The sequence below is a fragment of the Chiroxiphia lanceolata genome, chromosome W, assembly GCF_009829145.1.
Source record: "Chiroxiphia lanceolata isolate bChiLan1 chromosome W, bChiLan1.pri, whole genome shotgun sequence".
In the NCBI taxonomy this organism is placed as follows: domain Eukaryota; kingdom Metazoa; phylum Chordata; class Aves; order Passeriformes; family Pipridae; genus Chiroxiphia; species Chiroxiphia lanceolata.
Window position 1 is genome coordinate 9,910,557 of NC_045670.1, and position 21,616 is coordinate 9,932,172.

The 21,616-nt window shown below is 47.4% G+C and overlaps 1 protein-coding gene across 1 annotated transcript in view; it reads right to left on the bottom strand.

Annotated features, from left to right (window-relative positions):
- Positions 1–21,616, bottom strand: part of LOC116780045 (E3 ubiquitin-protein ligase RNF38-like) — a 270,494-nt gene that overhangs the window by 218,622 nt on the left and 30,256 nt on the right. Inside the window, exon 2 of the mRNA XM_032674553.1 lies at positions 4,826–5,019. Coding sequence (XP_032530444.1) covers positions 4,826–4,959 — 134 coding nt within the window. The 5' untranslated portion in view covers positions 4,960–5,019. The remainder of the gene's footprint in view (positions 1–4,825; positions 5,020–21,616) is intronic.

Below are 21,616 nucleotides of genomic sequence, written 5' to 3' on the forward strand. Positions count from 1 at the left end.
ATGTATAGGGGTCACAGAGTCTCGGTCGGTGCGGTATTGCCGACGGTGCACTGTTGTTGTGGCTATCGGTACCAATTGTTCTTCAACCTTCAGTAGTCCCACAGCAGAGGGGTCCTCTGAGAGACCAGGCAAGGTGTTCAACTGTCTAATTTCCTCTGTCTCCACAGTAGCTATGCCAAAAGCCCAGTGAAGTCCTTTTGGGTCTTTGAAATACCCACTCCTCAGGTAATCTATGCCAAGGATGCACGGGGCCTCTGGGCCAGTCACGATGGGGTGTCTGTGCCATTCCTTCCCAGTCAGGTTCACTTCAGTTTCCAGTACAGTCAGCTGTTGGGATCCCCCTGTTACCCCAGAAATGGAGATGGATTCTGCCCCTACGTATCTTGATGGCATTAAAGTACATTGTGCGCCGGTGTCCACTAAGGCCTTATATCTTTGTGGCTCTGATGTGCCAGGCCACCGAATCCACACTGTCCAATAGACTCAGTTGTCCCTCTCCTCTACCTGGCTAGAGGCAGGGTACCCCTAGTCCTGGTCATGGTACTCATTGTGCTCTTCTTGTGAGTATGACCTGGAGGTCCCTTCAAGAGGATCAGATGTATCATCATTCCTGTACTGTCTGGAGTCTTGCCCATGAGAGACTGGAGCAGCATTTACCCTTGAAGAGTTCCTTGTAGTACTTGTTCCTCTTTTCAATTCACGTACCCGGGTTGCTAAGGAAGAGGTGGGTTTCCCATCCCACTTCCTCATATCTTCTCCGTGCTCATGGAGGAAAAACCATAGATTGCCACGTGGAGTGTACCTTCTCTCTTTAGCTGGGGGACGCTGGCTCCTAATAGCAGAGACTCTTGTTTATCTTGGTGAGATATGGAAAATCCCTTCCTTAATTTCTTCTCTTAAATTCTGGTGTCCCTCTTCAATCTTCTCTTCCAGGCTTCGGACATGTCCAGCCAGTTTGGTTTCCACAGATGAGATGTGGGCTCATAATGGGGTGGTGACAATGTCTTCATAAATCCTGAGTTTACTGACCAACGCACCCACCTCGTCCTCTCCCTCTCTCCATTGCAGCGTTGCTAAATAGCGGGAATACATTTCTGGCCTGAGTCGTGCAAACTTTAACCACATCTGGGATGTGCACTGTACGCCATCTGGACTTTTAGGGAATCTTTCGTCCTCTGAAAAAATTATCTCCAGTACAGTTAATTCTCTTAAGCACCGGATACCTTGTTCCATCGTGTTCCACTGTCCTTGCTGTACGTGGAGGTCCTCCTTACAAAGGTATCTCTCCCTCACACTGGACAACAGTCGCCGCCAGAGGCTGAGAGTTTTCTGCCTCCTTCCAATCCCCTGATCAATGACTACATCTCGAGACAGGGATCCCAGCTGTCTGGCTTCACTCCCATCTAGGATTGTATCGTTAGCTGCGGCATCCCAGATTCAGAGCAGCCAGGTCAGAATGGACTCGTTCGCCTGTCGTGTGAACTCTCTCCGGAGTTCATGTAGCTCACCCAGGGATAGGGACCGAGTGATTATTTCTGGCTCTGTCTCCTCCGGTGGATATGAAGGTCCTGCCTCTTCATCATCATTTGCTATACGGACTGATTTAGTCTTTGATTTCCTTTTCTGGACGGGGCGACTGCTATTGGTTTTGGTTGTTCTTCTGGCTCCTCGATGGTTTGTGTGGACACGGTGCCGGTTGATTCATTTCTTTCTCCCTCTGACTCAGCTGTGGTTTGGGTGGACGTGGTGCCTGTGGATTTGCTCCTTCTCTCCTCCCCCTGACAGTGCTGTACCATGTCAAGTAGTGTCCGGTAGGCAGTGGTCAGGGACCAGCAGGTTGCTGTGAGCTGGTCATCTCTGGAGCTGCCAGAGCATTTTCCCTTCACCAGTCTTATCATGCTAACAGGATCCTGCAGTTGTTCAGGGGTGAATTTCCAGATCATTGGAGGAGAAAACTTCTCCAAATACTGGCCGATGTCCTCCCACTTCCTGTACCACTCAGCATTATCTGGTCCCAGGGCAGGCGTCCAAACAACCCCCCTAGAAGGCCCTGTTCTGACCCTAAACATGGTGTAGACAGTACAGAGCAGACAAAGCAACACTAACAATAACATTATACTGTCCTTAACATCAAAAGGGAACTCAATATTTTTAAAAACTGTTGTAGCAGGCCTGAAGGGGAAGAAGGAGGTGAGAGGTTGGAAACAACCATTCCCCCCTGTTCCCCCAAAGGGCTGGGTGCGATTTTTAATGAGGTCCCAGAGGTAGCAACCCAAACCAGGACAGGCAAACAGGACTGAATACACATTTACAATGAAACTCATTGCTTCTGATGTTATGATGACATAAACATAGTATACTAATAAAGCAATTTGGATCCCTCTCCCTGGTCTTAAAGAGAGCATCAAAACAGGCAAAAAGTACCCCATCTGTGGAAATATGAACAGGCTCAGATACATCCATGTGAATGCATCAAACAACATGGCGATCAGGGAGTTTCTATATCCAAATAGACAAATGCTTAAAATGAAATTGTGATTCTGACTTCTCTCTCAGAAATGACATGGAAGGCTATAGAATACACAGCCCTGGGCCACACCCATCCAGTGATGAATCGGTCCCAGCTGTTCCAACTAGGACACCAAGGCATATAGTGCCTTCGGAAAACTCCATAGAATAGTTTAGCGAAATAAACACTTGAAGATCAGTGTTTACAGAGCCATTGTGTTGTCTACTCTTTTATATGGATCCGAATCATGGGTCATCTACTGCCACCACCTGCGACTCCTAGAACGCTTCCATCAGCTCTGCCGCATGAGAGGAGCCCCAAAGAGGAGATACAAGGACTCCCTGAAACAACATCTCAGCCTTGGCCATATTGATCAACATAACTGGTCTACTCTGGCCTCCAATCAGGAGGCCTGGAGACACACTATCTATAACGCTGCTGATGGTTTTGAGAACGCACGCAGGATCACTCTTGAGGAGAAAAGGCAACGCAGAAAGAATCGTGTCTTGCAGAATATACCACCTAAGGAGTCTTTCTGTTGTGCCTTTTGCAATCGGACGTGTCTATCTCGGCCTTTTAGCCACCAGCGCGCTTGTAACAACCATGGGTGGAGCCCTCCCCAGATCTTCGTTCACGAAGCCTAACCATGATTAGTTGGCAATAAATTAGGTTAATTTTGCCAAGTCTAGTCTGTTTTGCCTGTGACAATAATTGGTGAGTGATCTCCTTGTCTTTAGTTTTACCCACAAGCTTTTAGACATATTTTTCTTTAGCTGTCCTATTGAGGAGATGAAGTGATAGAGCAGCTTGGTGGGCTCCTGGCACCTAGTACAGTACAGAATGAGAGAAAGAATACAGCTCATAAAAAAAAAATGTTATTCTCTTCTCCAATTTCCCTCTACTCTTAAAAATTATTGGAAGATGCAAGAATTTAAATTACTTTCAATACAGACTTTTCTGTTGCACTTAGAAGTTAGTAAAAAAAAAGTCAAAACAATATTAGAGTATTTATCATATAATAAATGCTATTCAGTGTTCCCTGAAATAGGTTTCCCTTGAATTCACAGAATCACAGAATCACAAAATATGGAAAGGACCCACAAGGATCATCGAGTCCAACTCCTGGCCCTGCACAGGACCATCCCCAAGAGTGACATCATGTGCCCAAGAGTATCATCCAAATGCCTCTTGAACTCTGTCAGGCTTGGTGCTATGACCACTTCCCTGTTCCAGTACCCAACCACCTTCTGGGTGAAGAACCTCTTTCTAATATCTAACCTGATTTCTAAATCTCCCCTGACACAACTTCAGGCCATTCTTTTGGGTTCTGTCACTGGTCACCACAGAGGAGTGATCAGTGTCTGCCCCTCTTCTTCCCCTTGTGAGGAAGCTGTAGACTGCAATGAGGTTTCCCCTCAGTCTCCTCCAGGCTGAACAAACCAAATGACCTCATCTGCTTCTCATACAGCTTCCCCTCAATGCCCTTCACCATCTTCGTTGTCCGCCTTTGGACGCGCTCTAATGGTCTTATATCTTTCTTATATTGCAGTGACCAAAACTGCACACAGTATTCAAGGTGAGGCTGCACCAGTGCAGAGCAGAGCGGGTCAATCACCTCCCTCTCCCGGCTGGTGATGCTTTGCCCTCATGCACCCCAGGACACAGTTGGCCCTCCTGGCTGCCAGGACACACTGTTTACTCATATTCAACTTGCTGTCAACTAGGACCCCCAGGTGCCTTTCTGCGGCACTGCTTTCCAGCATCTCATTCCCCATTCTGTTCATATATCCAGGGTTGCCCCATCCCAGGTGCAGAATCTGGCACTTTCCCTTGTTGAACTTCATACGGTTGGTGATTGCCCAGTCCTCTAATTTGTCAAGGTCTCTCTGTAGAGCCTCCCTGCCTTCAAGGAAGTCAACAGCTCCTCCCAGTTTTGTGTCATCTGCAAACTTGCTTAATATCCCCCCCAGTCCTGCATCCAAGTCATTTATGAAGATGTTGAAGAGCACGGGGTCTAAGATGGAGCCCTGCAGAACCCCACTAGTGACAGGTCGCCAGTCTGATGTAACCCCATTCACTATTACCCTTTATGATCGATTCATGAGCCAATTGCCCACTCACTGCATGATGTGTTTATCCAGCTGTGTGATGGACATTTTGTCCAGAAGGATCCTGTGAGAGTATCGAAAGTTTTAATGAATTCCAGAAAGATTACATCAACTGGTTTCCCTTGGTCAACTAGATGGGTTACCTTGTCATAAAAGTTGACAATAGAGAGAATAAGAAACTGGTCCCTAATCTAAATAGTTTACTTACCTCCTCCTACTTCGTGTAGGTGTGCTGCAGCGTTCCCCGGAGAAGTGATGTTGGTTGGACCGAGCCAAGGGACGATGCCTATTTGATGGCATCTCCCATGGTTGCATTGTTGGTGATGTGGTTGATGATGCCATTGTATAGTCAAAGACTGAATGAGAAAGGCGTTGTCTCTTGGGACTTGAACTATCTTCACTCTGTGCCAATGTAAACAAAAAAAACCCTCAAATGAGCGATTTGCTTCCCATATTGAAACTCCAGTATTATTTGCTGCAGCTAACATTACAGAGGGACACTTAACAGACTAGATCAAAACATCATGAAGTTAAACAACTATAGTTGTAGAACCTACTGCCTTCATAATGCACACTTAATTACCACCTGACCATTTTTACTAAAGCATATTTTAGTAACATCAAGATATTTTAAATACTAATTCTAAGGTAACCACAGAAGTTATATCAGAAAAATAAGAAATATTTACTTCAGGAGAAAGAGGTAGGTCCTATTTTGTTATAATATTCAACACAGGAATTCTGCTCTGATACAGATTTAGTCTGTAAACACATAAATGAGTGATCCAAATACCTTTTTGTAAAAGACAAGCATAGATTTCACACCAGTGGAATCCATATTTGATAGTAAATAGATGTCATATTGTTGAAAGAATCTTAGATGATGCAGGACATATACTGCTTCAGGTCTGCTTGCACAATCCGGTCTGCTTGCTGGATGGCAGGGACCTGTGTTCTCCAGCAGCAGATGTGTGTCCTTGAGCAGCAGATATTAGAAAGCTGCATAGAGGAAAACAAGGAAGGAGGTTGTGATCCAGAGTGTGAGAAACCAGAAGATGGGGGGGCCTGGAAATGTGCCTTGGCTAGTAGAGTCAATAAAGTTATAGATATAGTGTGCGAAAGTAAATGTAACCAATAGAAAGTTGGAATAGAGCGTGTGAACCCTGTAGGACCCTTGATAATGTGTGTATTTTTGGAATAAAGTTAGAGCATTGACTGTACCTCTATGAGGATGTGTCTCTGACTCTCGAGCTCGTTTTTTGCATCTTTTCATTTTATCTGGTGCCCGGAAAGGTGATAAAAAGTGCGAAAAGGTAGAAGAATGTGGATAGCCGATTGATCTCCTTGCGGTGAGACGCGGTTGGAGACGTGAGAGGCTGATAGAAGCTGGACAGAGGAGTTTCGGTCGTGGGTCAGTCGGCGCGAACCAAGGTAGGAAGGATCGCTACCTTCCCCCTGTCATTTGCTGCAAGCATGGAACCGGAGTTTGCTGCAGCTAAAAAGCTGCTGTTAGCTATCCTTGCTAAGCAAGGTGAAACAGTAGCTGAGAAGGTATTTGACAAGTTTATTGCTTGGGCCCGTGAACACAGCTTCTTTAAAGTGCCCCCTCTCCTTTTCGCCTTTGAGGAATGGTGGGGTTTGGGAGATACCCTTTGGGACTTGAGTATCTCAGGGAAAGATAAGCACACCTCAGCATTCGGTCTTCCTTGGCATACGATCACGAATACGCTCAAGGGCATGAGTGTCGAAACAAAAGTAGCCACTGCTGCAGTGCAGGTGCTTGCTGCCCTGGAGGCTCAGCAACCCGCTGTCTCACCTCCCCCCACCAGCAGACTGAAGGCCTTTTTTGGAATGGGGGGGGCACAGCTGGTAAAGGGGGTTACCGGTGGTAAGCAATGTAAATCTGTGACTGAAATGCTTTCTGAATCGGGTGTTGCTGCGGCAGAAAAGGAGGACCCGTCCCCTGAGAAGTTGGAAGCTGAACTAAAAGCGCATCCCGAAGCGCACCCGGCTCCGTTACAGGGCGGGGAAATAAGCGGCGGGTCGAATTGCTGCCCTAAAACACGCCCACCTCCACCACCAGGAGTGCAGTCTGATCAAATACCGCTCCCTGTTGGCGATGATACAGAAATGCCGTCAGATAGTGATGAAGACCTATCCACTACTGATGAAATACAGACCGAGTTGAAAAACTTAAAGGAAGAAAAGCACCTCAAGATGTTACAACACCACATGGAGAAGATGATGGAAAAGATGGAAGAAAAAATTGAAAAATCTATAACATTATTGGAAAAAAGGTATGAAAGCACAGATAATTGCAGCAACCTTTCCACTGAAAACTCAGTACAAAAATTGTTGTCAGTATCCAGGGCAGATCCTCCTTGCTTGCCTAGCCCGTCTGCCCCGCCCTCGGAGCTCTCAACACCACCGTGTAATCCCGTGATGACAACAGGACCACAACCAAGTCGGACTGGAATAATTAGGGATGCTATACTAGAAGGGGAATGGCAAGCTGCTGGCGCTGTCGCGTGCCCAATAATTGTAGGACCAAATGGACCACAGTATGAGCAGTATGACTGGAAGATTCTACAAGCCAAGAAAACAGTCAATGAAAGTGTCATCAAGTCAGACGCAGCTCGAGCTTTGCTTGACTAGCTTTTCACAGCCGACACCAACAGTCCAACTGATTGCCGAAACCTGGTGAAGTTCCTACTTACCCCATCTCAGCAGCTCATCTGGAGCCAAGAGTGGCAGTGGCTTGCAGAACTAGAAGCAGGACGACCCCGAGCCCCAAATGATCCTCTGTTTGGCCTCACTGCAGACATGATAACTGGAAGTGGACCTTTTGCAAATATGACCCTCCAGACACAATATCCTATAAGATTACATCATCTAGTTGCTCAACTTGCTAGACAGGCATTCTACGCTGTTCCTGATGCAAATCCAACACCTGCATTTATGAATATACGTCAGGGATTAACTGAAGAATATACCCCCTTTATTGATCGATTGATGCAAGCATTGTCAGCACAAGATATGTCAGAGGAGTCAAAACAATCGATGTTTAGGATATTGGTTTTTGAGAATGCCAATGATAAAACCAAAACAATGCTAACCACACTTCCCCGAACTGCAGAGGTAGCAGACATGATTGAGATGGCTACCCGTGTGGCACAGACTCAGCAGAGCCGAGCTATGGCAAATGCCTTTGCTGCAGCAATGCAACCCACCACTAGTATGCTGGCTGCTGCAGTACAAAAAATATCTCCACAAATGAGTAAAAGCACTCCTCAAGGTGTCTGTTACCGATGTGGTGGAAAAGGACATCTTCGAAAGACCTGTCGCGTCTCCGTGTGGTGTGATAATTGCCAAAAGGATAGCCATAATACCTGTGTATGCCGAGCCCCAAAAAACAGGAAGCCGAGCGCAAGTTGCAGGCCCAACGTTATCCGACAATTACAGCCCCCAGCTACAAGGGGAAGCTTGGGAATCGATTTGGCAGCAGCAGTAGATGTAACCCTTATGTCGACTGCCGTTCAGAAAATCCCTTATGTCGACTGCCGTTCAGAAAATCCCAACTGGAGTGAAAGGACCCATTTATGACGAACACAGCACTGTAGGAGCTCTCCTAATAGGGCAATCGTCTGCCAGGACGGTAGGACTTATTGTGCTACCAGGCGTAATTGATGCCGATTACACCGGAGAAATATTAATAGCAGCCTTTACCTTGTGTCCACCACTCATTATTGCAAAAGGAACCCGAATTGCTCAATTGCTTATTTATGCGAAACAAAGCACGGGTCACGAGATTACTTCACAACTTCCCCTGCGAGGTGACCAAGGATTTGGTTCCTCTGGTAGCACCGTAGTCAACTTGGTACAACGGATGCAACAGCGACCTATGGTATCATTGCAACTCGTTTGTAAGGCAATGAAACACTGTGTTCAAGCAATGATGGACACTGGTGCAGACATATCCATTTTTAGCAAGAAACATTGGCCACAAAATTGGCCCTTGACTTCTGCCGTAGATGCAGTCCAAGGCGTAGGAGGAGGATCAACTCCCCTTCAAGCTGTCTATCCCATACAGATTAAATTTCCAGGAGGATAGCAGGTCAACATTCGACCCTACGTTATGCCCTTACCAGGGGACATGGGAGGGCTAATTGGACGAGATGTAATGACACAGCTGGGAGCTACTCTACATGTTCCTGCCACTGGACAGGCTTTTTAGCCCCGGTCACTGCTGACAAGCCACCAACCCCAAAAATACAATGGAAAACCAATGAGCCTGTGTGGGTTGAGCAGTGGCCATTGACTGCAGAGCAGCTGGAAATCACCCATCAGTTAGTGGAAGAGCAATTACAAGCAAATCATATCAAACCGTCTCTCAGCCCGTGGAACACATCCATTTTTGTTATACCCAAGAAATCTGGAAAGTGGCGTTTACTCCATGACTTGCAAAAAGTCAGTGATCAAATGTGGACCATGGGTGCGTTGCAACCTGGTATGCCACTGCCCACGATGTTACCTCGAGACTGGAATGTCTTAGTCATTGACTTAAAAGACAGTTTCTTCACAATTCCACTACAGCCAGAAGATACAGTCCGGTTTGCATTCACTGTGCCTTCTGTTAATAAAACTGCCCCCGCAAAACGATATGAGTGGACTGTTCTCCCACAGGGGATGAAGAATTCGCCCACCATGTGTCAAATGTATGTTGCCTGGGCACTGGAACCCCTTCGGGCAGCCATGCCCAAAACCATCATTTACCATTACATCGACGACGTCCTGTTTTGCCAAAAGGAATCATTTGATCCATGTCTTCAAGCAAAAATTACCAAAGAATTAGCTACCAAAGGCCTAGTTATAGCTCCAGAAAAAGTTCAAACAACCTCCCCCTGGAAATACTTAGGATGGCTAGTTCACAAAACCACAGTCAGTCCTCAAAAGATTACTCTCTCTCTCTGCTAGTTCTCTCTCAGCTCTCTCAGACAACTCTGTCTTCCTTGCTCAGCTGCATGCTGTTTCTGCTGCTTCTCCAGTTCAGTTCTTATCTGTTGGTTTTTAGTCATAGCCTCTGTTCACTGCTGCCTCTGCCGTTGCTCCGTTTGCCCACTCACGGTGGAGAAAACTTCTTTAGCTTTCAGCCACAGGCACTTAGCCCAGCATTACGCTGTTCCAAGTCCCTGCAGCTCCAGCTGGGGGCTGGGGGGGCCCAGAGGCCCCAAGGGGCTCCGAGCCCCTTCATCGTGGCATTCACAACATGGCTACCTTCTAACACCAAACTACAACTACCTTCTCTTCCGTTCTGGTTGTGATATGTTTATATTTTGCAGAAGCGTTCATTGGTTAAAACTTCAAAATTTCAAGGGTCACCACCCCCTGGGGTTTTAACATTTTATAACTGCAGTTCTCTAGAGCTCTAGTTCAGCATGTGCACTCCATTCCTACTAGGTGCATGTTTACATAGCTGTAAAAAACATTTTTAAATGTTTGGAGTACAAATTATCTCTGCTATCCCAGCACAGAGGTGCCTCATCTTTTAACTTGTTAGTGCAGTAATAGTAATAAACAGGTAAAGGCAATTTGATCAAAAACAACCACCATGAAAAACTTGATTTAGGTTTGTGTATTTTACTGAAGTTCTACTGGGACTAGTTAGCTCCTAGAGTTGTCAGTGTTAGTGATATGCAAACCATTCACCTCCAAGTTCACATTTGGTCCTGAACAGAAATAGTTACCTCTCCTTTTCACTGCTTGTCCCTGCTTAAAATGGTTAGCTAGACCTCTTGTCTTATTCACTATAATAATTACAGTTAAGAAATATGATGTGATGAGTTTTAAGAAATTTTGCAGCTATTTGCAGATGAAATTTGAGCAGAGAAAATTGAGCTTCTTTACAATAACTGTCTTCCTGAACTGCCCCCACTAACCCTGTTAGAAACCTTTTGCTTCACATAGATTTAAAGACTATCATGTTTTAAAGCCTCTCTACACTTATTAATTCCTCACAACTTTCCTCAGTCTACCAAATATTCATTTTCTTCCTATTTCATTTTCCCTTTCATGGTTTTTAACTTTAAAGGAGTTTGATTTCCACTTTCCGAAACCCGTCAGTTGAGTAGACTATTTCATAGAATCGTAGAACAGCCCAGGTTGAAAGGGACCTCAAAAGATCATCTGATCCAACCTGTTGTGGGAAAGGGAATCTAGATGAGATTATCTAATGCCCTGTCCAATCACATCTTGAAAACCTCCAGTGATGGAAGACTCTACCACATCCATGGGGAGGTTGTTTCAATGAGTGATTGTTCTCACTGTAAAAAATTTCTTTCCTAAATTGCAATGGTAACTTCTGGTACAACTTGAACTCATCCCTTGTCTTCTCCATGTGGTTCCTTGTGAAGAGAGAGCCTTAGTCCTCTTTTTAGGTGCCCTTTAAGTACTGGAACATTGTGATGAGGTCCCTCCTGAGCCTTCTCCAGGGAGAAAAGACCCAACTCCTTCAGTCTTTCCTCATAGGGCAGATTCTCTGGCCTTTAGATCATTTTCATGGCCTGCCTTTGGACCTACTCCAGTCTCTTCACGTCTTTCTTGCTGGTTTTTCCCAATCACGTGTTTCATTTGGATTGTAATAGTTTCTAGGAGGACTTGTTCCATTACTTTCCCAGGCATTGAAGTAAGACAATGGGCCTGTAGTTACCTGGGTCCTCTTTCGGGCCTTATTTTTGAAGGAATAACAAGTACTGAAATGGAACCAACTGCATTTGGAGTCCTGACTCATAGAATCAAAGAATCATTAAAGATCATCAAATCCAACCTTTGACTGAACACCACTATGTCTGCTAAACCATATCATGAAGTGCCACACCTACTCCTTTTTTGAACACTTCCAGGTATGGTGACTCCACCATTTCCCTGTTTCAATGCTTAACCACTCTTTCAGTGAAGAATTTTGAATGTCTAGGTGGTAGAACAGGTTGCTAACTACTTCCTCCTGGATTACGGGGAGTTTATTCTGCTTCCCTTCCCTGTCTTCCAGCTCAGGGTGCTGGGTACCCTGAGTATAACTGGACTTTCTGTTAAAGTCTGAGGCAAAGAAGGCATGAAGTACCTCAGCCTTGGTGGCAATGTTCACCTCCACATCCAATAAATGATGGAGACTCTCTTTGGCCCTTTTTTATTATTAATGTATTTGTAAAAACATTTTTTGTTATCTTTTACGACAGAGGCCAGATTGAGTTCTAGGTGGGCTTTCGCCTTTTTAATTTTCTCTCTTCATGACCTAACGACATCCTTGTACTCTTCCTGAGTTACCTGCCCCTTCTTCCACAGGTGGTAAACTCTCTTTTTTTCCCTGAGTCCCAGTCAAAGTTCACTGTTCAGTCAAACTGATCTCCTTCCCCACCAATTCATGTTATGGCACATTGGGACAGTCTGTTCCTGCACTTTTAAGATTTCCTTCTCGAAGAATGTCCAGCCTTCCTGGACCCCTTGGCCCTTCAGCACTGTTTCCCAAGGGATTTTTTCAACCAGCCTCCTGAACAGGCCAAATTCTGCCATCCAGAAGTCCAAGGTAGCAGTTTTGTTGACCCCCTTCCTTACTTTAATGAGAATTGAAAACTCCATCATTTCTTGGTCGCTGTGCCCAAGATGGTCTCCAACCACCCCATCTTCCACCAGCCCTTCTCTGTTCATAAACAGTAGATCTAATGGGGCGCTGTGCCTGGTAGGTCCAATTACCAGCTGTGTCAGGAAGTTCTCTTCCACACACTCCAGGAACCTCCTAGACTGCCTCCTCTCCGCTGTGTTGAGTTTCCAGCAGACATCTGTCAAGTTAAAATCTCCCACAAGAACATGAGACATCTGGCAGTTCCATGTATAATGTTTTATTCGCCTCTTCATCCTGGTTGGGTGGTCTATAACAGACTTCTACCAGGATATCAGCCTTTTTGGTCTTCCCCCTGATTCTTACCCATAGGCACTCAACCTTATTGTCACTATCCTTGAGCTCTATACAGTCAAAACACTCCCTAACATATAGAGCCATTGTTTGGGGACACTACCGGGAGAGCTGCCAAGTACGATTGTGTTTATATAAACATAGCTTTGTTTGGGAACAAAGGGAAAGAATATATAAACATGGCCTTTTTATTCATTTTTTTTTGTCATCCTGGTCATTTTTATATATGTTTCTGGATATCCAGTGAGAAGTAACCCAGAAGGCATCTACCAATTTCTGCCTTTCCTCAATTGTGACATCAAGGGCCTAGTAATGGAGGTCCCCAGGATTAGAATTGGCCCCAATCTTTACCTAAATTGTTTAGTAACGGTTCTACTATTCATAAAGGCCATGGAAGTGTTATTTAACACATTGGAAAGGTGGTGTGGTACTGCTTTCCTTGTTGCAGGAAAGGTCGAATCTTGAAGGGATTTGCTGGAACTTTGGCAAGGGCCTTGAAAAAGCCAGTTTCTAGATGGCAAAGAATGTGGGTAAATTTTGGTAAATTGGTAGGACGCGTGACACCTCCCATTAGTTGGGACTTCACACCAGAACAAGTGTTTGATCCTGATGAGATGGCACGTCATTTAGTGGAAGGATGTTTTTCTTATGAGGATCCAAATATGCAGTTTTTTGCTTTGTACTGGGGCCTGGCGAGTGCCTATCAAACTGCCATTGACTAATCTCAGAAGGCTAAGGCTGAGGCAGAAACTCAAACTATGCCACCTGAGACCAGCGTCACCTCTACTACATCCACTGGAAGCAGAACTCAAACTACACCAGCTGAGATACCTCTCGCCCCTGTAGCAACAAGGAAGTCGTGGATATCGGTGCCCGACAGCGTAAGTCTACGACCAGATGGAGATCAAAGCAAGTCAGAAGATAATGGGGAGGGGACCGATACTGATACCACTGCCAAACTTATGGCTCCACAAAAAGTACCACCCCTGAGAGCGGAAACTAAAGTTTTGGGGTCAATGACCCCAGCAGAACTCCAGGACTTGCAAAAAGATTACACTCGTCAGCCTGGTGAATAAATTCTATTGTGGCTGCTCTAATACCAAGACACTGGGGCTAGAGCTCACATATTATCAACTTCTGAAGCAGAACAACTAGGATCCATCTCTGGAAATCACGAACTTGATCACTTAATTGCAGAATCGAAAAATGAAATCAGTCTCTGGGCATGAATTGTCATAAGTGCGAGACTAAAGTATCCATTCAGAGACTATTTAATGTGCCCCCCAAGAAAGTAGACTAAGGTAGAAGAAGCCATCCAGTACTTAAGAGAATTGGCATTGTTGGAATTTATGTATGATGACTCTCAATACGATTGCATCATTGATGACCCAGAGGGTGTCACTTGCACAATGCCTATGTGGAGGAAGATAATCCAGGGTGCTCCTGCATCATATGTTCATGTCTTGGCAGGAGTGATGCTTCCAAACACGGAAGAAACACTTGTGGGCACACTGTGTACTATGTTACGACATCTAGAAGAAGCAGTAGAATCCAGGAATGCATTTTCTAGAGACAATTTTAATTCCAGTTACAGACGACCACCTGCGAGAGAGGAGTCTTATGAGTGCTCTGAATATGAGGATGACTACGGAGACTACAGAGACAGACGCTACAGAGATAGATCAGCAGAATGGTCTCGACCATGATCTCGATCCTGGTCCCGGTCCCGCTCATGATCTCCTTCCGTCACATGCAGAAAGAAAGTCCTAAGCATAGATCTAAGTGTAGTGAACTGTGGTCTTACCTGCACGCCCAGGGAGAAAACATGAGGAAGTGGGATGGTGAATCTACTTCCAGACTTGAGGCCAGAGTGAGAGAACTAAGAAGCAAGGAAGCCGATAAGAAAGTTGTCTACGTGGTAGATGCAGATTTCCTGGAAAGAGAACTGCAATCTCCAAGACGCAGGAAGACTGAGGTCCATTTCCGGGATGACAAGAAAGCCTCTGACAAGCCAAAGCAAAGATCCAACGGTGAATGCTCCAACCAGAACCAATAGAGGGGTCCTGCCTTCTGCCAGGAGAAGGAGAGGGACGAGAAAGATAACAGAGTTTACTGGGTTGTGTGGGTTTGATGGCCTGGCACATCGGATCCTCAGAGGTACCAAGCTTTAATAGATACCAGCGCACAGTGTACGTTAATGTCCTCGGGACATGTGAGCACAGAGACTGTTTCAATTTCCGGGGTGACAGAAGGGTCTCAAGAGTTGGTGGTGGTAGAGGCCGAAATAAGCCTGACAGGAGACCAATGGGAAAAGCATCCCATTGTGACGGGGCCAGAAGCCCCTTGCATTCTTGGCATGGATTACCTCAGAAGAGGATACTTTAAGGACTCAAAGGGGTACCGATGGGCATTCGGTGTAGCCGCAGTGACTGAAGAGGAATCCAAACAATTATCTGCCCTGCCTGGCCTCTCGGAAGACCCTTCTGTGGCAGGATTATTGTGAGTCGAAGACCAGCGAGTGCCAACAGCCACTACAACAGTGCACAGGCAACACTACCAGACGAATTGAGATGCTGTGATCCCCATCCATAAGATGATCCGGAAATTGGAAAGCCAAGGGGTGGTCAGTCGAACACACTCACCCTTCAATAGCCCCATTTGGCCTGTACGTAAGTCCGATGGAGAATGGAGATTGACCGTGGACTATCGTGGTTTGAATGAAGTCATGCCGCCATTGAGGGCTGCTGTACCAGACATGTTGGAGCTCCAGTAGGAGCTGGAGTCCAAGACAGCGAAGTGCTATGCCATTATTGACATCGCAAATGCATTTTTCTCCATCCCCTTAGCAGCGGAGTGCAGGTCGCAGTTTGCTTTCACGTGGAGGGGGTGTGCAGTACACATGGGACCGACTGCCCCAGGGGTGGAAGCACAGTCCCACCATCTGCCATGGACTGATTCAGGCCACACTAGAGAAGAGCAAGGCCCCAGAACATATCCAGTACATTGATGACATCACTGTATGGGGGGACACAGCAGAAGAAGTTTTCAAGAAAGGAGAGGAAATCATCCAGATTCTCCTCAAAGTTGGTTTTGCCATCAAAAAGAGTAAGGTCAAGGGACCTGCCAGAGAGATCCAGTTCCTAGGGGCGAAATGGCAAGATGGACAATGACAGATACCAACAGATGTCATCAATAAGATTGTAACCATGGCTCTGCCGACCAACAAGAAGGAGACACAAGCTTTTCTGGGGGCCATAGGCTTTTGGAGAATGCACATCCCTGAGTATAGCCAGATTGTGAGCCCTCTTTACTTCGTGACCAATAAAAAGAATAGCTTTCAATGGGGTCCTGAACAGCAGCAGGCATTCAAGTAGATCAAGCAAGAGATTGCACATGCCGTGGTTCTTGGACCAGTTCGGACGGGACCAGACGTGAAGAACGTACTTTATTCTGCAGTTGGAGATAAAGGTCCCTCCTGGAGCCTCTGGCAAAAGGTGCCTGGTGAGATGCGAGGGCGACCACTTGGTTTCTGGAGCCGAAGCTACAGGGGTTCTGAAGCCAACTACACTCCTGTGGAAAAGGAAATTCTGGCAGTCTATGAAGGCATACAAGCAGCCTCAGAAGTGGTTGGCACTGAAACACAGCTCCTCCTAGCACCCCGACTACCAGTCTTGAGTTGGATGTTCAAAGGTGCCCCCTACGCATCATGCCACCGATGCTACGTGGAGTAAGTGGAAAGCTTTGATTACGCAGCATGTACAATTGGGAAGTTGGAATCGCCCTGGAATTCTCGAGGTTATCACAATTTGGCCTGAAGGTGGGAACTTCAGTCTGGCAGAAGAAGAAGAAGAGTCAGTGAACCGAGTTGAAGAAGTTCTGCCATATAATCAGCTGCCAGATGAAGAGAAGCGCTGTGCCCTTTTCACTGATGGTTCCTGCCATATTGTAGGAAGGAACTGGAAGTGGAAAGCAGCCGTTTGGAATCCTACCCGACGAGTGGCAGAAGCTGCTGAAGGTAAAGGCGAATCGAGTCAGTTTGCAGAACTCAAAGCTGTCCAATTGGCCCTGGACATTGCCGAATGAGAAGGATGGCCAAGGCTCTACCTCTACACTGACTCGTGGATGATAGTTAATGCCCTATGGGGATGATTAGACCGATGGAAGAAGATGAACTGGAGGCATAGAGGAAAACCCATCTGGGCTGCTGACTTGTGGCAGGACATCACTGTCAGAGTGAAGAAACTGAATGTGAGAGTCCACCATGTAGATGCCCACGTACCCAAGAGTTGAGCTAATGAAGAACACGATAACAATAGACAAGCAGACCGAGCTGCACAGGTCGAAGTGTCACAAGTAGACCTAGACTGGCAGTAGAAGGGACAGTTGTTCCTAGTTGGATGGACCCATGATGTTTCAGGTCATCAGGGCTGAGATGCCACCTAGAGATGGGCATGAGACCGAGGGGTGGATTTAACCATGGATACCATTTCTCAAGTTGTCCATGACTGTGAAACCTGTGCCACTATTAAGCAGGTGAAAAGACTGAAGCCCCTGTGGTATAGTGGAGGATGGGATAAGTATAAATACGGAGAAGCATGGCAGGTTGATTATATCACATTGCCACAGACCTGCCAAGGTAAACGCTATGTGCTTACCATGGTGGAAGCAACCACCAGATGGTTAGAGACTTATTCAGTGCCCCATGCAACGGCCCGGAATACCATTCTGGGTCTTGAAAAGCAAGGCCTGTGGCAACATGGGACTCCAGAGCGCATTGAGTCGGACAATGGGACTCATTTCAAAAATTACTTAGTCACTACTTGGGCAAGGGAACACGGTATCGAATGGGTGTACCACATTCCATATCATGCACCAGCTGCTGGGAAGGTTGAGAGATGTAATGGACTGTTAAAAACTACTTTGAAAGCACTAGGTGGAGGAACCTTCAAGAATTGGGATCAAAACCTAGCAAAAGCCACATGGTTAGTGAACACTAGGGGTTCTGTCAATCGAGCTGGTCCTGCACAAGTAGAATCCCTCCACATTGTAGACAAAGTTCCAGCGATCCACTTGAGAGGAATGCTAGGGAAAGCTGTTTGGGTTACCCCTGCCTCAGGTCAAGACAAACCCATTTGTGGGATTGTCTTTGCTCAAGGGCCAGGACACACTTGGTGGGTAATGAGGAAGGATGGAGAGAGCCAGTGTGTGCCTCAAGGAAATTTAACCTTGGAGAAAAACTAATTGTGTGTTCAGAGTTGTGTTTTACAGGAAGCCAGTCACCAGATGAGAGAGAGAGAGGGACCTAAACTAAGCTGATGCCGGTATCCAATGAGACAGCCCAGAACGATGAAACAGCCCTAAAACCAGAACTGTAATTGTGACCGAGTAAACCAAAGATCTGAACTGAACTGAACCGATGTCGGTGTTGATTTTTTCAACGATGAGACAACTGCTCCGAACTGCTGTGCCATGCCCTGACTGACATGCCACATCCTGTTTGCCTGCCCCATAAAAGTTCTTCTTTTTATTCTTCACCTCCCTTGCCAAATTCAGCTCCAACTGTGCCTTAGATTTCCTGATTCAATCCCTGCACAACCTGGCAGCACCCCTATATTCTTACCATGACACATGTCCCTGGTTACACTGCCTATGTATTTCCTTCTTACAGTTTAGTTTGAACAAGAGGTCCTTACTCAGTCATGCTAGTCTCCTGCCTTCCTTGCCTGATTTCTTGTACATGGGAATTGAGAGCTCTTGTGCTCTAAGAAAAATGTCCTTAAAGAGTTGCCAGTTCTGTTCAGATCCTTTACCTCTGAGGGCAGTTTCCCAGGGGATCTTATCCACTAATTCCTTAAACAACTGAAAGCTGACTCTCAGGGTCTTGACTTTACACTTCTTCTGGCCCATATCTTTCAAAATTGTGAATTCCACAATCTTCCACATCATCACTGTAGCCCAGGTTGCCTCCGATCTTGACCTCTGCAGTTAGTTTATCTATGTTGGTGAACAACAGGTCTAGTAACACATCTCCTCTGGTTGGGCTGTCTATTACCTGGATTAAGGAATTCTCCTCAGTGCCCTCCAATAGCTTGCTGTCCTGCTTTTCCAGGAGGTGTCAGAGTGATTGAAGTCCCCCAGCAGGACCAGAGTCTGTCAGTGTGATACTTCCTGTAGTTGAAGTAATAATGTTTCTTCAACAGGGCCCCCGTGGTCAGGCAGCCTGTAGTAAACACCAGTCACAAGGTTTCCTTTGTGGAAACTGGAGCTCCATGCGGCCTGAGGTCTGGACAGTTATATCAACCCTTGGGAGGTCTGTTTGGGTGGAGGCATCAGCACAGGTAGGCTGTAGTGCTTCTGTTTGTGTTACAGCCACAGCCTTGCAGTTGTGGTGGATGGACACCATTTTCTTTCAGCAGGTCACAGTGTCCTTATAGTTCTCAGAAAACTCACCCAGTTATAGAATGATAATTCTTTTGAAAGATGTTGACCTTCTAATTCTAATTTCCCAGAGATCTCAAGCTTCTGGGTAGGCTTGCACAGCTACCAGTTAGTTTGGGTGACCATTGAGGCTACAGTCTAAGACTGTGGATGAACAGAGCAGGCAATAGCCCAATAACTGGTAGAGTTTCCTTCCCTTCCCATGTAAAATTCTAATCAAACTGATGACACTGATCCAAACAGATGCCACACCCTGTTTGTGTGCCCTGTTCATGGTGCTCTTGTTCTCAGCGCTCCCTAGGGACCACTTATATGCAACTTCCCACCATTTGAGCTGGCTGGGAGGACAGCTGGCATCACTCAGCTCTCCCCTGCCCCTCTCATGAGACCTGCTGTCTGCCGGCTGGTCTCTCTTCCACTGTCATGGGTTAAGTGGCCCCCCCCGGGGGGGGCCAGGGGCTGGAAATGGTTGGTCCCAACTGAGTTTCCGGTCAGGGGACCAATCGCAGCTGTTTTTTCGCTCCTATGAAACTAGATATTACAACAGCCGGAAGTTGTTGGCAGAGAGGGAGTGTGAGAGTGTCTGAGAGAGAGAGAGAGAGAAGCCATGGGGTGGCCAAGGGCCCCCAAACGTGGGGGGCCCCTGGGCCCCCGTGGCCCTGGCTTGGCCAGGGCTGAAGATCAGCAAAGGATCTAAGGAGGTAACCTGCTACCCAACGTCGTGGCGGCTGTTGACCGAAACACTGCAATCCATGAGAACTGAGAGGCAAGTTACGGCCTCAGCCTATGCTGCATTAGCGAGCAGCGAAACTGAAAGTAAAGAGGGCGGGTCGGTTTCCCAGTTTTTATTCGCCATTCCACCGATCCCGCTGCCAGCTAGTTCCAAAACGCCGGCTCCTCCCCGACCGTCAGCCAGCGGCCCTAGCAGCTCGTCCTCAGCCCCGGAGAGCTCCAGCTCCATGCAGGACGCCGGGGAGCCCACTGCCAGCAGCGCCTCCCCCCGCGGCGAGCCCAGCGACAGCGGCTCCGCTCCGCCGAGCGGCCCCGCCGCTCCCCCCACCGCTTCTCCCGCCGCGCCCTCCAAAGCTGCGGGTGCGCCACTGCGTGGAGCCGCTCCCCCCGCCGCTCCCGCTGCCGCCATGCCCCCCCGGCTGCCGAGCGCCGCCGGCCCTGCCAGACCCGCCGCTTACCCGACTGCGACCGCGACCGCCGCCGCTTGCCCGACTGCGCCCGCGACCGCAGCCGCCATGGCTCGCGCTGAGCTCCTGCCGCCGGCGCGCCCTGCTACGTCACCGCTGCGCGACACCGACCCCGAACTGCCCGGACGCGCCTCCGCCACTGCCCCCCCCCCCACCGGACCCGGCGAGACAGCCTCGGCAAGAAAAAACGGAGGAGGGAAGGGTCCGCAGACCAATCCACACCACAGTGCCGCTCTATCCACCACTGCCGCCGTCTGTGCCTTCGTCCCCGGATTCCAAGGAATCCGATTTCGAGGACACACAGAGGAATTCAAAGGATCGAGCGCAGCTGCAGGAACTCCTACGGCGATTGAAAGCTTTGGAAGCATCTGTGGCAGCAAAGGAGCTGAGGCGGGAAGAACCCTCTGCGCCCCCTCTGCCATTGCCGGCTCCCCCTATCCCTCTTCAGGCACAGGTCCTCCCAAGCCCTTTCCTGTCACTTCCACCACCTCCGCAAAATCCATTCATGGAGGGGGGAGGGGGTGGGACCGTGCTGGGAGGATCTGTAAATCCGCCGTTTGGGGATTCAGGGGCTGGCACGAGTGGGGAGGGTCCGGTGCAGAGATGGAAGGGAATCCTGCGAGATGCTATGATAGAGGGAGAATTTTTGTCGTTAACTCCTAACGCATTTCCAGTTATAGTAGACGGGGGGGGGGGGGGGGGGGGGGGGGGGGGAAACAGAGGCTATCAGGCCTTAGACTGGAAGATGCTAAAAGAAGCTAAGGCTGCAATAACTCAGTATGGGTTAAAATCGGGTTATGCTACATCTGTGTTACATTTGTTTTCTTCTACGTTGATGACACCCTATGACACTAAAATGATTGTTAGCACTTTGCTATCTCCCCACCAGCAGTTGCAATTCTATCAGAAGTGGCAAGCAGCATGTGGTACAGCTGCTGCAACACCTAGGCAACAGGGGAATCCTCTCTTTGGGGTAACAACTCAAATGCTTATAGGATCAGGTCCTTTTGCACGAGCAGACTGGCAAGTACAATTCATCAATGAAGTATTGCAGCTCAGTCAGGAGCTGGCACAAAAAGCAATACAGGCAGTGCATGATGATAGAACAGCCCCGTCTTTTACTACGGTACGGCAGGGGCCAACAGAGTCATTTGGGAAGTTTATTGATCAGTTGCATCAAGCTATTAATACACATCCCGATCTAGATGAGAACATGAAGGTCAAATTTTTAGACATGTTAGCCTATGACAATGCCAATGAAAAAACTAAATGAGCTTTGAGTGTCCTGCCACAAGGTTCTACAACGGCTCAGCTATTAGAAGCCGCAGACAGAATGATTCAACAGGAGAAGGCTGCTTATGTGGCTACAGCTGTTGAAGCAGCAGTGAAACCGTTG